The sequence below is a fragment of the Drosophila serrata genome, unplaced genomic scaffold, assembly GCF_035046125.1.
Source record: "Drosophila serrata isolate PLE 108 unplaced genomic scaffold, ASM3504612v1 contig_245, whole genome shotgun sequence".
Classification (NCBI taxonomy): Eukaryota; Metazoa; Arthropoda; class Insecta; order Diptera; family Drosophilidae; genus Drosophila; species Drosophila serrata.
The window spans coordinates 1,235,157-1,251,633 of NW_028257143.1; the positions used below are offsets into that span (position 1 = coordinate 1,235,157).

Here is a 16,477-nt window from a genome sequence, read left to right on the forward strand (position 1 = left end):
AGTCAACAAGTCAACAGCAAAGATAAAATCAGCAGTCACCCACGTTAACTCTGGCTCTCTCTCATTCTCTCTCACTCTCTTCCTGCAATGCGTGATAAGCGATCGCAAAAAAAAAAATGTAGGGGAACCCCATTTACATGCAGCGCAGGCCAAAGCGGAAACGGAAGTGCCGAGCCAGCTCTGAAATAATAACAAAAATGGCTGCCGGAGGCGGGAACAAAAAGTTGCAGCTGGTCACAAATCATCTTAGGAGCTACGTGCTGCAACCGATGCCAGTGTTGTAAAATGCTAACGAGCTCCGGCAACCTTTGTTGCGCCACCACCCTTAGTCCCTCCTCTTGCTTCCGTTCTCCTTTCTGCCCCGCATCATCATCATCATCATCATCATCATCATCATCATCATCATGGTTGTCGTTGTCGTTGTCGCTGATGTCGTCGCTTTGAGTGACTTTGGCATGAATGCGGAAGGTGGCCGGCAACTAATTTAGCTGCCATTGCAAAGTCAGCGGCATCTTCATTTCCTTGGATTATCAATTGTGTTCTGAGAAAGGAATACTCAATTTCTTCAAGTTTTTATTAGGGAAATAAGGTTATAGCCTATAAATATCCACTTCAGAGGCCTTTATTATGAGTAATTATAATAATTGCACGCATTTAAAATCAATTTGTAACACTAAAACCCATCTTTGGACTAGGATTGCTCTAGGAAATGCTTAAGATTGTTCCAAAATGCAAAATGGAAAATGGGAAAGCGCTTCCCAGAATTGCTAGCCGTGATAGCATCTCCCTTTCAGTTGCAGTGTTAACGGCGGACTCGAAGCTACATAGGAGCAGCTGCTGGCACCTGTGCGGCCCACGAACCGTCGCTGGCTGCAACTATAAAATTCCAATTTACTCCGCATGCAGTTACTATACTTTCTTGGCAACCAGACCCGCCTCCATCCCTCGATCCCGCCCCGATTCCGGTGCCAGTGATTCCGGCTGCTGGCATTTCTCGCCTTGCTCTCTGCCTGGCTCTAGCTCTGGCTCTGGATGTGGCTGTGGATCTGTGCGCATGGTCTTCCCTTGGCCCGCCTCCCTGGGCTTTCTTTTAGCTGGCGCAATTTTATGTATTTTTATGGTAGGTTGCAGCCACTGACGCTGCTGCCGCTTGGCCCGGAAAGCGGAAACCGAAAATTGCTACTTATTATGTTACTAACTTTGTGTTGCAGCCGCCGCTCAAAGCCTTCCCCCCCCCCCTTTTCCTAACCCCCCTCAGTCTGTGTGTTGTTGGCTGGTGTGATAATGTCAGGTTTTGTTAAAATTAAATTGCATGTCTTGCTGCGTTGAAGCTGAATTATTGCCTCCCAGGGTCGAAGGTGTGGCATTCAACTTTACATCTCCAACTGGGAATAGTTTCGCAGAAAGTTTTCACCTCAAGTACGAGGCATTCAACTTTAAACGGCCCATAGAATAAAGCTCTGGGCCAAATAAGGACCTCAACTCGTACACAAACGCAGAGGGAAACACATACCCGGCCCGGACATCAAACAATTTTTTTAAAGTCTCATGTTGCCTATTTTTCGCTACATTGTGGATTCCTTTTTCCCCATTTTTTCCCCCCATTTTCCCAGCGGGCGGTTGAAATATAACATTTTTTGCGTTTCGCCGCAAACAGTATGCAACAGATTTTTTCTTAGTCGCCGCATGGTGTCGGCAGAAAAAGCGTTTGGTAAGGGAGGGGGAAGGGCAATGGTGGCAATGGGGGTGTGGCAAACGGCGACAGTCGCCAATTTTTGCAAGCGGCATCAGCGCCAAAATGTATGCAATGTTTCCGTTTTCTTGCCTCTTTTAAGTTGGCTGCGAAAACCACACGCTGTGATTTTTACCGGCATTACGAAATATTAACAGCATACAGCAAACATAAGAAAAACGATATTTCCTTTTTAAGGCAGTCCGGGAAGCAGAAAGGAAGCAGAGGCTGGCAAAATTTGAGTAATGGCTCTTTGATGCCCCCGAGACTTGCTTCTGTGTGGTAATAGAGTTGTCTCCTTGTGTTGCGTTGTGTTGTGTTGTGAACTTAAAGTTCAAATTACTTGCGGTGAAACACAGCAGTTACACTGTTTCTCAGTTGCTTATGGTTACAATAAATGAGTGGAACTATAATTAACTTAAAGCCCTGAAATGTATCATATTTTATTGAAGGTATTCAGCTGGTCATGTTAAAACTCTTTTGGAAAATCAGTGGCTTGGTTAAGTAACTTGGATATTTCTATAGGATACTTTACCCATTTTAAGTCAATCTATGAAATAAATCTATAATCCTGATATATTCTTTGTTAGTTTATTGATAACTTGATAATTACATACAAATATATTGAAAGTTTGCTTACCATTCTTTCAAAATAACAATAAATATTTGTAATCGAACAAAGTTCTCTGGCGATCCATCATCGAATGACTGTTTAGTCCTTGATGGTCCATCCTTGACCTTGCCACGGGACAGAACAAGAAAAAAACCCAATCACTTTGGAAGAATCCATCTGAACGCTAGTTCCTTTGTGCTTCATTCAACTCTTTTTTTGGCCAACATGAAAAACAACACGTTCCCCGGCAATAAATCTTGGCCGACGAGTGCTTAGCACGTATGCGGAAGGAAGGGAAATGCCGGAGACAAGACCATGGAACACACGCAATCCAAGAAAGACAGGAGACATGTCCCATTCTCAGCAACGCCTCTGCCTTGTTTTTCCCTTTGAAGTCTATATTTTGGTAAAATGCAGTGACCTTCAATCGATGTACTATGGTCGAGTTTTGTTATTAAAAAGTTACAATACTTTTTATGTAAGAATATTAATCTCCAAGTTAGGTAGGAGCAATGCAAAGTAAAAACGAAAAAGGGAAAACATCTTCAATGAGCCGTATCCTTTTTTGTTTTCAATTCAAAATTCCTGCACGCTATCTTCCCGGCCTCGTCCTGCAATTTATTGGCTTCCCTGCATGTATCCTGGCGAACCCACCAACTGTCCCAATATTTGTTGCTCCGAGGAAGGCAAACATTAACGAATACTCAACTACCTCCGTATCAATATCAGTCACCCCTCCGACCGAGTGTCTCTAAATTGAGTACGTGTTGTTCTAGCTCCTGAACGTGTTTCGGTAAGTACTAAGGACAACACGTGTGTGTGTAAGTCGAGTCCTGGGACAGGGAAGAGATGGTTCTGTGGCCCAAGTTGGCAACATATTTCTTTCAGTTATATGGATTTCCAAACGTGTCTGATTGGCCTCTAATGGCATTTTATTGCGTTTATTAAAAAGAACTTAAGAGCTTTAGGTCCGATTCTGAAATCCACCAATTGTATGCTTAAATGAAGTCCTTGACAATGTTCTTTGAATGTTTTGAAAGTAAAATAAATAAATATTAAACAAACAACTTTATTAATCACAACAATACATTTAGACATTTAAGCACCTGATAATTTTGAACTATTTTGTTGGTCAAAAAGAAAAAAAATACACTCTTTAATTTGGATACTAACCAAACTGGTTGAAATTCTGGTACTTACAGACTCGCCAGTCTACATTTGGGAGTTACCACTCAGTGTGTTGGCCGAGGGATAATGTGATCGCAGCTGCATGCATCGTTCCCGATCGATGAACAAACTGCGCCGCTTCAGCATGATCTCGCGCTCAAGACGGGCACGGGCATTGACCAGGTCAGACTTGACCTGCTCCGACTCTTCCAGCTCGTGGAGCAAGGCCGATACACTGCTCTGAATGGTGTGCACCCCATCGATGAGCTCCTGCTGAGCGAGATCGCGACAGTTCTCCACGTTAGGCCGGTAGCCGCGATTGTCCATGCGTGTCTGGGCTACCTTCATGGAGCTGTCAAAGTCCGAGATGCGCCGCATCATTAAAGTGATGCGGTTCTCCACGTCGGCCAAGCTCTGCAGAGTCTCTTTGAGGTCATTCTCGAAGCGCTGCACTGCCTCCTGGGTACAGTTGATCCTGGAGGTCAGTGCCTTCTCTACCACGTCGGCCTGAGTACGCATATCGCGGGCCCCATTCATCATGATCGAGTGGAGTGTGTTGCGCAGAGCCACCGACTTGAGGCGACACTTTTCACAGTCATCCAGGGTTTCCATGCTGAAGTGCTCCCAGTACTTCTCGGAAGCCTGCTCCGGCGGCTGCCGCACAGCACCCGGGCGGAACATTATCGTCCTGGACAGGTTATTGAGGCCAACATTGAGGGTATCGATCTCGTAGGCCTCCTTCTTGTCGCTCCAGTCGTACTCGAGTCTCTGGCGAGCCGTGCGGTTCTCCACCTGTTGCATTTCAAAGTCCTCCAGGGTCTTCTGCATCAGGCGCCGGATCTCGGCAATCAGGGCCAGCTCGTTGACCAACTCCTCCTCCACCTGGTCACGCACCAACTCGGTGTCCGGCCTTGTGGCCCGCTTTTCAATGCACTCCTTGGCTATGGACTCCGGCACCCCGTACACCACCAGCGACTTGCGCAGCCGGACGCGCTCCACCTCCATGGTGGCAATCTCGTCGGCCATGGCCCTAATGGCATTCTCCAGGGTGTTTTTCCATTTACCAATCAGCTGAGCGCGGGTCCTCAGCCGATCGGTGGTCTCCGTCTGTGACTTGTTCACCAGGGCCGACAGACGCAGGTACTCGGTGGTGGAACTGAAGCGATTCCTGCAGGTAATTAGGATAATCAGAATTAAATTGTACTAAGAGGAACTATCTAAATATCTCAACAAGAATCTACAAATGCCTGCACAAGATCCTTACTTATCTGCTTTTCCCTGCGTTGCGTTTACGAACTGCACCGTCTCATGGTTTCTGGTGCGCCACTCGTTCGGGCTGTATCGAGTAATTGAGTAGCGATCGACGACGGGCCGGGTTCCCGTCATTCCGGCCATGGGGCTCCAGTCCACCTTGCCGGAGGCCCATGGTCCAATGGGACCCATGGGCATCAGTTGGTCCTTGTGGGGCAGATCGTCACCCTGCTGCGGTAGGTAGCAGGGCGGATTCCGCAGGTTGTCTGCTTCGGGATCTATCGCTCTCTGCAAAAGGTATATTAATTAATAATGGTAGAGAATCATAGTTATAAATCATATACTATTATTTAGCAAATAGTAATCTTAAGACCCATGAAACTTACAGCAAACTGTAATTCCGGCATGTTGGCAGGGACTTGCGACTGCTTATACTGTTCAGCTCGAATGTCAGCCAACTGCTTCTGCTGATCGTCCACTCCCGCCTGGAAATCTCCCTGAAGCTTCTGGTGTTCCATTGCTGGTCCAGTGATATTTTGCAGCAAATGTATCTGGCCGGCCTCGTCAGGATGCGGGGCTAAGGCCACCAGGGCCGGTTGTGGTGGCTTCTTTAAGCGATGCGAGCGCGGCTCCTGCGGTTCGGGACAAATCAGAGGCGCCGGGCAGGCCGAGCCGGGGTTCAGCTCAATGGTCCTGCCCTGGCACTCGGCACTGGGTTCCGCCGACTTCTTCTCATGACACTTCATTTTCGTTCAACGGACAAAAGACTGGAAAAACTAACAATAAATTGTGTCTTATTGTTCGAAGCGGATCGAATCTGCTTCATTAAGTGTTTCCTCTCAGACTGAAACTGAAAATTTCGGAGGATTGTTTGAAGGCTATAAACAAGGTAATGGGTTGCTGGGGGGACGCCGAAATTTTGCTGGTCGAACGGCAACGGTTACTAGATTCAATGTTTTTCAATATTTTGAACAGAAATTTATTTGTTACCTTAAAATTGTTTGGGATGAAATAGTTATATTTTTTATAAAATCAAACTCCAAAATTTCAAAACTAGTTGCTTTTAACATTTTACATCAGTGTTTATTTTTGAGTCTAAATGTAACATTTTTAGAGTTGTTTTATCATCAAAACTATTATTTGTTATACATAACATAAACATATATGTATATCAAACTCATATATTTCGCTTTCCCACCAATGCAATCTCAACTTTATTTTCGTAACACATAATTTTTTTCCAAACAGTTGTGGAGTTTAAGGAATGCGGTCTACACTTTAAATTTTTTGAGATAATTTGGAATTATTTTCAAGTTTTTGACATATTTTGAAAGAACATGATGGAGAACTCCAGGACGTTGGTGGGCTTGTAGCGGAGCAGATTGAGGACGTAGTCCTGCAGATAGTCAGCTAGCTGGGAATGGCTGTTCAAATATTTGGTGGCATTCTCATAGTTGAGCGCCTTGAGGTCACGATACTTTTTGGAGAGCAGCTTGTTTTGGCGCCACATCAGCTCCAGCTTGGGCACAATAGGATCCTTGGTCGACTTGACCGGCATGCAGGCGGCATGCAGCAGGTAGTTGTAGCCGCGCCAGTAATGCAGGACGATTCGTCCTTCGGGCGACATGAAGGTCTCGGCCACGTCCTGCAGCTCGTCGTTGAAGCACTGCTGCGTGACGACATGAATGACGTTCTTGTAGGTGCGGTAAAAGATGCGGACCACCTTGCGTTCCTTGGACACAGCCAGGTTGCAGCGCAGCACACGCCCGTAAAGATTCATCGTGTAGTACTCGAAGTTGCCCACGAAACTGTTGCAGATGAGGTGGCGCATTAGCAACATGATGCCGCCATCCAAGACGAACACATGGTCTCGATCCTTTATATTGATGTTCGCCTTGAAACGCTGCACTTCCTCGTTGATCCGCGTCTCCCGGATGGCGGTGAGCATCTGGTCCGCATGATTGCGCACCTCCAGGATCTTCTCCACCCGGGTGTTGTCGATGCGATCGAACTCGGAGCGTTTTTCGCAGATCAGCAGGAACTTGTCATCGTACTTGCCCTTCAGCTGGTGGCCACACTCCGTCATCCCCTTGCCCTTCTTCATCTTGCTGCTGCTGTAGACCACGTAGCCATCGAAGGCCTCCTCCACGTTCAGGCAGAAGCGCCCGATCTGCTCCAGCTCGCGATCGAAGAAGATCTTCAGATCCTCGTTCAGCTTGCAGTTTGTATTCCGCAGCTTCGATATGAACAGCTGCTCCCGGAACACCACCGCCTGTTTGGTGGGCAGGAAATGCTTGGGATTGATGCCCCAGTCACATACCTTCATCTGGTCATCGGAGGGTTCGATGGGGCGCAATAATGCCGAGATGATACTCGACACACTGATCTCATCCTGGGCGTCCAGCTTCTCCAGCTCCTCGCAGGCATCTACTTCTGCACGCTGCTTATTCGGATCCCGGAACTGGTCCATATCGCAGGGCACAAAAAGAGGCGGATCCAGCCGCAGTTCCTCCGGTTTGTTGCAATCTAATGAGACCGGTTAGGCGATATTTCGAACAACAACAAGGTAACTCACCCATTCTTCAGCTTTTTACAGATCTGTGGATCAAATTTTTCAGATTTTATACAAAATATTAAACTCTTTGGTTAAGTTTACTTGAGTGTGCCGGCAGCCAAAGTGAAAAGTCTAAGCTAATGTGATTAACATTAAAAACAAACAAAAGTAAAGTTAACATGAAAATAGGGAATAATGCTTAGAGATTTTATGTTTCGCAATGGTCTGACCCCAAACCCTTCCGGAGTTCCATTTCAGGAATAAACTGTCTTTCTCCAACAACGGCAACGTGCGCCACTCCAAGCACACTCGCCTTTTGTGTTGCTCTGGCCGAGAACTTGACTTGGCAATTAGTTGGAGCATCTAAGTAACGCTCTCCGGGAACTGCCTCGAGTGGGCCTGTGAGTGCGTGTGTTTAGTGATTCTGAAGTGGGGCCCCGGGACGTAACATTGCCATCAAAATTGGCGTTGCAACGAGCGAAACAAATAGAAGAAAGCCTGACAGGCTCCTCAACTAATTGCAAGGCCAACAGCTCTTCAGACGACTTAAAGAGCGACAAACAACTTGCTACACTGGACAGCTACAGGGACCCAGGGGTTGACAAGTGTAAATAAGGCCAAAAGGACGATTGCGCGTGTGTGCGTGTGCGAGAGAGCTTTAATAGCAGCCACTGTAAGCGAATGGCCAGCAAATAAAAAGGGGTCGCAGGAGGCAAGCAAGGAAAGGACACTGCGGACACGCTCTTTGTTGTTTGTCTCATTAAAAGGCACGGAGCGTATGGGACGTATCAACAGTTGAAGGTGGATGGCCCGAACCAGGACCAGAACCAGGACCAGGACTCACACGTACACGACAAAGAAGGCACAAAGGGTAAACAATAAATAAGACGAGCGGCCTTCGAGGCCGAGCAATATTAAATTTGTTATTAAGCTTGTAATTATTTGCTGAGCCGGAAACGTAGGCATCTGCCCGCAGCCGCTCCCTCTTTTTTAACAGCGCGAATTACGCCCGATGAAAATGAAAATATAAATAAATTATGCAAAAGACAAAGACAATGCGTTTGTTTCTTTCACTGCTTTCCATTCAGGCTCGAGATCTCTCGCTGTCCGCTTATTTCACAGTCAAGTAAACTTTGAAAAGGAGGATACGCGCAAGGACAAAAGGAGGTCCGAGGCCCCTGAGGCGAGGACAGGGTCTTGAGTTCATTCGCTGCACTGTAAAAAATCTAGATCTCCCTATAAATAGATTATATTCATTTAGATTTAATTATAAGAATCTTTATATTAAAACAATGATTTTACTGGCTTAAATACTTATTTATTTTATTTGAATATCATAAGATATTCTTCTATATTATAAAGCTTGCTAGTAACTGGTTAAATTTCTAAAGTTCTTTAATTATTAATTGATTTTAAATATTATTTAAGTTAGTAATTGCAAATAAAGGGATTTTTACATACTGAAAAGGGTGAAAATAATATTAAATCAATTAAAAAGGGTCTTATAAATTACTGAATATTTTATACAATTCAAAAGTATATTTTGGTTTCGCATATGATGTTTAGTCTGTTTCGACCAATGAAATAATATAACCTATATTATAATAATATTACCAATATTACCAATATTATTCTAAGAAAAAGAAACCCAACCTTATTGATATCAATATACTGAAAGAAGATTAAGCCAGCTTATATTGTCTATACCATTTTATTCTTTTATTTTATATACCATATACAATTTCCCGGCCCATGAAACTCTGTGAAATATACTTTTTTCCCAGTGCTTTATTTACGCTGGAATTCTCATTAATTTGTTATGCATTTCTCTCTACGCGTAAATTAACTACAATTGTTTCTGTGTGCCGTCCACTTACATTTAATCTTCGTCTTCATCTGTGCTTTTCTCGCTTTTCCCGCTTTTCATTCGCTCCGACCATTCATTGCGCATTCATTTCAGGCCTCGTTCATTTCCCCTGCATTTGTTTTGCATTCCCGTCATTGTTCGCCCTTTGACCTGCCGCTTCCCTCGACCCCGTTGCCGCCATTGAGTGCTAAAATAAATCAAAATGTGCGAGTGTGTGTGCGCAAAAAAAAAAAACAAAAAAAATAATAAAGAAAAGAGACAACTAAAAAGCGAAAACAAATCTTAAATGAAAATTGTAACCGCTGCGGCTGTGCAAAAAGCCATTGGGAAACCCTTGGGAAATGGCAATGGGATGGGGAATAAGGATGCGGAATGGAATCGGGGCTTGGGGATGGGGAAAACTGTTGGTAATCTCCAGGCCCACATGTATCGGTCCTGTGGCCTTCGAATGGCGGATTGGGCGGCAGCGGGGCTTAAGGGTCAGTAATAAATGTCATGATATGAAATTTATTTGCGCGCTGCGAAAAACCAAAGCAAAGCAAAGGAATGCAATAACAACAGGACCAAGGACCAAGGACCAAGCAACAGCAATCACAAGAACAATGCCACAACACACACACACACACACATTCATGGCCTTAGCCAAATCGCAAAGGACAATTAAAATGGAATGCCAAGGAAGAATGCCGAAGGCCCCGAAAAAGGATAAAAGAAAATCTTTATGCCAACTGATCATTTCAAAGTGGAAATACTACCAGAAACTGGGACACAACTGGACAAACTTTTGGGTCAGTTAAGTTTAAAGACCAGTTAAGTTTAAAAACTAAAATAATAAATATCTATAATTATATATAGTGCCGCTTGAAACCCTGCTGATTTGTGAATAATGATATTTATTAAGGTCCTTCCTGCGCTAAGCTTTATTAAAGAAAATCCAACCCTTAAACTGAGATTTACTCAAAAATTTCCTTTACACCTAGAAACACACATGGTACAATGGCACAAGAGGCAGTTAACAAAAGCCGAACACTCCGAGTCCTGATAACAAAGTAAATAATACAAATTCTCGCAATTTCTCTGTAATTAACACATCCCCCCAGCAAAAGGCGAGACGGGGACACTCCCCGCCCGACGCACACATATCATATAAACTCTTATTTCAAATGACTGTTGAGTGAGATCCTGACAACATGGCGTGTCGGCAGGAAGGACATTCGTCCTGCTCCCGGGCACGAAACCAGAGGCAGGTGCGCAGGGACATGGGCTTAGGATTTTCCCACACATAAAGCACAAAAGTGTTGTCAGCTCGCTTCGCATTTTTATGAGCTGCTCATGTGAAAGGACATGCAGGCCAAGCTCTTGTTGTGTTCCAGCTTTGCTCCTGTCAAGTTTAAGTGGCATCCCTTTACAGGCATCCCTTTGCTTCTTGGGACCCTCAGGGTCGCAGTTAATTATGCTGGATTATTTTCCAAATAAATCGATTATCCAATCCACTTGCACTTGTCTGCCATTGAGGTCACGTCGCTCAAAAGGCAAAAACTCAATTGAAATAATGTTATTGCAATAATGGAATATTGATTGATATGTACGCTGGCCAGCATTGACATTTATATTTATGTATCCATTCAAGCGGCAATAGCGAAATAAATTAATGATAGTAAAAATGCCTGACACTAATTGTCTATCGTTGTCACATGATTCTTTAAATCGGAAGAACGAAATTATTTTCACAATAGGCATTACTCCACTATCCTTTCTCAACAGCAAAAATGTTGTGTTTAATGTAACAAAATGCTGTATGCTAAATGCAAAGAAAAAAAAAACTACATTTATGCAAGCCAACAAAACAATGAGAACTCCAGTTTAAATAAATTTTAAACAATAAATTTCGTAATATAAGCTAAAAAGCCAAAAAGTTATAAAATATAAATAAAAGCCGCCCCTATCCATTGCCCATTTAGGGCAAAACAAGGAAACTTTCTCATATAAAATGCAAATTATTTTGCAATTTGATTTCATTATACAATCCCAGCGAGCATTATCAAGTACAACCACTCTTTGTTTTTTTCCCTTCTGCCATTTTGCATTGACAAGCAAACAAAACTCAAAACTGGGAACTCGGAACTCGAAGCTCGCAAAAACTGCAGTCGAGTAAAAAACTTGAGGAAAGGTGTTGTATTATTGTGGCAGCAGGTGTGCCGGGAAAGCCGAAAAATAAGCGAAAAGCGGCAGGAGCACAGTCTGTGCGAAAAAGTTGATTGTTGTCTGGTGGGTTTATTTTACAATATTCTTCGGTTTTGTGCTTTTCATTTTCAAGTTTGTGCCGCATATCCAACATTTCTATTAACAATGCACAGTGCTCGGGAAAATATGCTAAAATCGCCTTATTGTTTATTGATTTTAAAACTAGATAGGCGAAAAGTTGTGTTTTGTTAACAATAACCATTTTGAGACTTGTGCAAAAATTTACATTTATATTTATTAATTACCAGCTGACGGTGTTGTTTCACTACAGAAATCTCAAAAACAATAGCCCGAAAATTTTTGGGTGCGAAGCATAATTAAGTTGGCAGCCATTTCGAAGATTATTTTCATGTGCAAAATGAAACCGTGTTTCGTCAGTCAACCTTCCATGTCATAACTTAAATAATTGGCCCAAAGTCGACGGAAAACTAAGTTTATTAAAGTTTCAAACTGCCAAAAGAAGAATTCCCTCTCACTTTGATACCTGAAAGAACAAAACGAAGGCAAGGCTGTCGAGAAGAAAAATAGTAATTAGCAACCAAAATTATAAATCCTTCGGATACGATTTCAAAAGGTTCTTATTTCTGAATCTTGGAAGTAAATAGTAATCAATGTGGTTCCTTTTTTTCAAGAGAGATGGACCAGGGCTGGACCAAGGGCGGTTCCAATTAAACGCATAAATGTAAAGCCATTCCATGCAGCTCGTTCGCCACCAAAGTTGTTTAAAAAACCTGTTTGCAAAAGTGTAAAGCGAAAGCAAATGTACATACACATATGTATGCAAGTGCATAAAAAAGCCATGAAAACCGTCGAGTGACATGTGAAAAGAGTGGGGCCGATGTGGGAGGCTGTGTGGCGGTTAGGGGCGTAAACCACTCAAAGGCGTAAATAAATACGCCGCCCGCATAGGTAGGCTATGCTTTTTGTTTGCCCGCCTGTGTATATGTTTGTGTAGGCTCACGTATGCCCCGAATGTGTGTGTTAATTTGCCAACAAAGACACGTACACACACGCAAACAGCATTTAAGGATTTGCCAAAAGAGAGAGAGCTCGCACCTGAAAGACATCCCCAAGCCGCCCCGCCCCTTTCCGCCTCCATCCGTGTGTGAATGTGTGCGCTTCGGAGTGTTTACCTTGTCATTGCTATTAATTTGAGCGCGCTACATAATAGCTGTGTCAATATTTTGCAAACATTTTCTAAAAAGGAGCGGCCCCATCGAAATAGAAGCTGAATACCTAAAGAGGATGTTATTCTTCTGGGCATAACTTTACAGGCAAGTTACACAAGGGCTTGAAGGTCGTGGGTAGCTTTTATCCAGAGCTCAGATCTGAAGGATCTTGGAATATTTATATTTTTCTTTCAGCATCATTAGTAAATTTCTTACATCAGCATGAGAAAAGACAAATAAATTTTAATGGAAAGTTATATGTATTGATAAGCTGCAATTATATCAATAAAAGCAGCTTGATAATAGCATTTAACAAGAGCTTCATGCTTTATATAAATTTTTGAGATTGGTATTCTAGGGTCTGCTAAAAACATCGAGAAATTTTGTCATTTAGTCTATATAATTCCAAAATAAATACGTATAATATGAAAATACAATACACAAATTTAATTGACATAGAGCGTAAAATTTTATAAAACTACTTGTACAATCGGCGGCCATGATATTATTATAAAATTTTATAGCTAAGACTCCAGAACATAAGAAATTTGTATACAGAAATATGTAATTCTAAGAAAGAGGCAATGCAAAAAACTGCTTCGCACATCACACTGCTAAGAATCTTTTGTTTTTATTATATTCCACTGAAATCGGAAGACTGATAATTAAAAATACTTTTCTTATCGCGAAATGCCGCCTCGCTAGATCTGTGACGACTATATATACTGCGATGGATTACTGCACACACTCCAGTTGTACTTTTTCAGCGGCGGAACATCAAGAAATATGCTCCGTCTTACGGCAATTTTTTCGCTACTGTGTTTGGCTCTATCCGTTGTCCAGGCTGCAAAGTATTGTGGCACCAATCGAAGAAATCGGTGTGTTGCGCATCACCTGTGCGACCTTGGTTTCGAAGATGATCGAGCTGTTGTGAACTTACAAGTTACCTTTCGCGGCAACAATGGATGCGAGTCAACAGAAAGCTGCTGCCCATCTTCTAAGATTGTAAGTAGCTGAGAACTTGGATACTTTGCTTTCTAAACGTTTGCTAATATGTATGTTATGCAATTGCAGTTACCCGAAAGTGAAGACAACGATTGGAGCAACCCACCAAAACAAACTAAATGCGGGTTAGTTAACAAAAAGGGTCTCACATTCACTTTGCGATCGGCTGACGGTTTTGCCCAGGAAAACGAACTTCCCTGGATGATGGCCGTGATGCTTCAGACTAACAAGTATTTGGGCGGCGGCTCATTGATCGCCTTAGATGTGGTCCTTACGGCTCACCACATTACCAAGAACTATGGCAGCGACGAAATCGTGGTGCGGGCAGGCGAATGGGACTTTAACACTGAAACTGAGAAGTTCCCACAGGTGGAAATAGGAGTCCGGAAGATCGTGCGTTTTCCCTCATTCAATAGGCAAAATGGGGCCAACAATCTTGCCCTGCTGTTTCTCAAAAAGAAGTTCGAGCTCTCACACCACATCCGCCCCATTTGTCTGCCGTCGAAGAACCAAAAATTTGACAGAAAACGGTGTATCTTCAGCGGCTGGGGCCAGGATGCCGTCGAGCAAAACTCTTTTATGAACATTATGAAGAAAGTGGATCTACCAGTTGTGGGCAGCAGGACCTGTGAGGGACAGATGAAGAGACTTAAAGGCAGTGCCTTCCAGCTTGATGAGAGCCTGATTTGTGCAGGTGGTGAGGAGGGCAAGGATTCCTGCTCGGGTGACGGTGGTTCCCCACTGGCCTGTCCCCTCGATAATGATCCCGAACGGTTTGAGCAGGCTGGCATTGTAAACTGGGGCGTTGGCTGCGGAGAGGCGGACACCCCGGGCGTGTACACCAATGTGGCAAAGTTTCGCAATTGGATTGACGAGCAGATCGCAAGGTACTCCATATCCACCGATACAGAAGAGTCCGTGCGTGAAGAAGAATTCCATAGACCACAAAATCCAACTACTACAACTCGCAGGCCTACTACATATAGTCCTGAGGAAATTGACGCAGACGAGTACTTCACCATTTCAAGTCCAGTAACGTACCCACCTTCCGATTTTCCTACCATGACAATAGTAAAATCATAAAAAGCTTGAATACTTATTATAATAAGCGTGTGCTTAATAAACACACTTTAAATATCTAAATTATATTCTGTTCTTATTTCCGCTGGAATGTACTACTTAATGTTCTTATATACTTAACCGTAATCAATACTATTTTGTGCTGTTTCCCTGATTCATTGTAACGACAATTATGAACTCTTCCAAGGCCTATTGATGACTGTTATTGATTTCAAAAATCCGGGCTTTACCCTTTTCTGTGAGAGCAATCTCAACTATGAACCGATCCAGCAAATATGTACAGCCAAATTGCGACAGCAGATAGAGCGCCCTTCAAGGGGCTTCAAGGCAGGCAGGGCATATCAATCAACGTTGTGAAAGAACTCCATTGTGCGTTAACAAGTGGCACGTTGTCGGATTGATACACTGACTCGAAAGGGCGGTGGGAGGAAATGGGGCAGATCCACGACAAAACCCAAAACCTGGCCAACCGTGATGTATCTATAACTGGTGCACAACGTTTTCCTAGCTGCAACATTGCGCCGGAGAATCCCCCTACAGCTCACAACCATCGCCCAACTATCATTCCTTACACTTTAGGAAAAATCGATTAACTTTCACCAGGAAACTCAATACTTTTTAAAAATTAAAAAAAGGTCTTAATCCATTTCCCACTTAAATTATTTCTGAAACGTTTATTTTTGTTATTGTTATATTTATTTGTACATGTATATAATTCTTCCAATTTCATATAAATAAGTATAACAGATGTTTATTTCTAGTGTAAGCATCGGTTCCAACTCAAACATCAACAGTTGCTTTACTCCTTGCTGGCTCCTTCAGCTTCTGGACCAGGACCTGGACCTGTTCCTTTTCGGCGGAATATGTCACCGACAACGTGGCTAGCACACATGAGTTTGGCAGGACAAAAGATTGAAGAGCGACCGGGATCCGGGGAGCAGAGCTCGAACAAGTCATCAGCCATGTACAGGAAGTTAGTTAGGCGGGGCCCAGATTCCCATCCCAGCCACACTCATTCCCAGTTGAGGCTCTGCCAAAATGTCACCAGCGACAAGTTGTTCAAACAGCAAATTACATGCAGCCTTAGAGGGGTCGAGAGGGATTGGGATTCGGGTTGGGAATGAGAATGGGAATGGGGATGGCATCAAGGACTGACTTTTAAAGTCGCTCTGAAGCCTGCTCTGAAGACTTTTTTCTGTCATTCCCCGGGCGAGACAGCATTTTGAATATGATTTCGCCTCTCATTTTCCACTTTTTTGGCCCGTGCATATAGTTGCCATTGTTACTGTTGATAATACCTCAAGGCCCGCGCTCCCGAGTGTTACTTTTGGGCTTGTTGGGGCACAAAAGTGCACTCGGCTATTGAAAATCCAACAACTGATAGCAGCAGGCAAACTGCATACAAAGTAGCCCAGGGAAAAACAACTAGAGTGGAGTAACAAGCTCACCCTCAGAAGGACGAACATCTAATGTTCTATCCGTAATATAAGAAGGAACTATTTTAAATACAAATCGTAAAAGTTGTAAATTAAAAATGACTTTTAATTTCTTCGATTCCATAATTCCAATGCTTTATTAATATTTACTTTTGTTTAGTTCAATTTAAAGACTATAGTTTTGTGTTGTATTCAAAGGCTTCAGGGAAAGGACTTTACTAAATAGTCCAAATTCCCCACTACCAAGCTAGCTCCCATCCTTATCCAGCTGCATGACACAAAACGAGAGCTGGGAAAATTGGAGGGGGAGGAAAGGCGGGCCATGGAAAAATAGAAAATGCCACCAACAAAAAGGCGTG

General features: G+C 43.3%; 3 protein-coding genes across 3 annotated transcripts; 1 reads left to right on the forward strand and 2 right to left on the reverse strand.

Annotated features, from left to right (window-relative positions):
• Positions 1 to 3,394: 3,394 nt before the first annotated feature.
• On the reverse strand, positions 3,395 to 5,687 carry Tektin-A (Tektin A). The gene is made up of 3 exons (XM_020955083.2): positions 5,150 to 5,687; positions 4,777 to 5,051; positions 3,395 to 4,680 (listed from the first exon to the last, which is right to left on the reverse strand). The coding sequence occupies exons 1-3, from the start codon at positions 5,507 to 5,509 to the stop codon at positions 3,558 to 3,560; spliced, it is 1,758 nt and encodes a 585-aa protein (XP_020810742.2). The 5' UTR covers positions 5,510 to 5,687; the 3' UTR covers positions 3,395 to 3,557.
• A 260-nt stretch (positions 5,688 to 5,947) lies between these two features.
• LOC110186046 (uncharacterized) lies at positions 5,948 to 10,475 on the reverse strand. The gene is made up of 2 exons (XM_020955084.2): positions 7,339 to 10,475; positions 5,948 to 7,289 (listed from the first exon to the last, which is right to left on the reverse strand). The coding sequence occupies exons 1-2, from the start codon at positions 7,340 to 7,342 to the stop codon at positions 6,073 to 6,075; spliced, it is 1,221 nt and encodes a 406-aa protein (XP_020810743.2). The 5' UTR covers positions 7,343 to 10,475; the 3' UTR covers positions 5,948 to 6,072.
• Positions 10,476 to 13,308: 2,833 nt separating this feature from the next.
• On the forward strand, positions 13,309 to 14,745 carry LOC110185921 (phenoloxidase-activating factor 2-like). Its single transcript, XM_020954934.2, has 2 exons — positions 13,309 to 13,602; positions 13,672 to 14,745. The coding sequence occupies exons 1-2, from the start codon at positions 13,384 to 13,386 to the stop codon at positions 14,683 to 14,685; spliced, it is 1,233 nt and encodes a 410-aa protein (XP_020810593.2). The 5' UTR covers positions 13,309 to 13,383; the 3' UTR covers positions 14,686 to 14,745.
• Positions 14,746 to 16,477: the final 1,732 nt, after the last annotated feature.

Excerpts from the sequence above, each read along its gene's own strand:
- LOC110185921 (XM_020954934.2), top strand. The coding sequence starts at position 13,384 with ATGCTCCGTCTTACGGCAATTTTTTCGCTACTGTGTTTGGCTCTATCC. Across the intron at positions 13,603-13,671 it reads GCTGCCCATCTTCTAAGATT|TTACCCGAAAGTGAAGACAA; the intron begins GTAAGTAGCTGA and ends ATGCAATTGCAG.
- Tektin-A (XM_020955083.2), bottom strand. The coding sequence starts at position 5,509 with ATGAAGTGTCATGAGAAGAAGTCGGCGGAACCCAGTGCCGAGTGCCAG. Across the intron at positions 5,052-5,149 it reads TGCCGGAATTACAGTTTGCT|AGAGCGATAGATCCCGAAGC; the intron begins GTAAGTTTCATG and ends TACCTTTTGCAG. Across the intron at positions 4,681-4,776 it reads ACGCAGGGAAAAGCAGATAA|GAATCGCTTCAGTTCCACCA; the intron begins GTAAGGATCTTG and ends AATTACCTGCAG.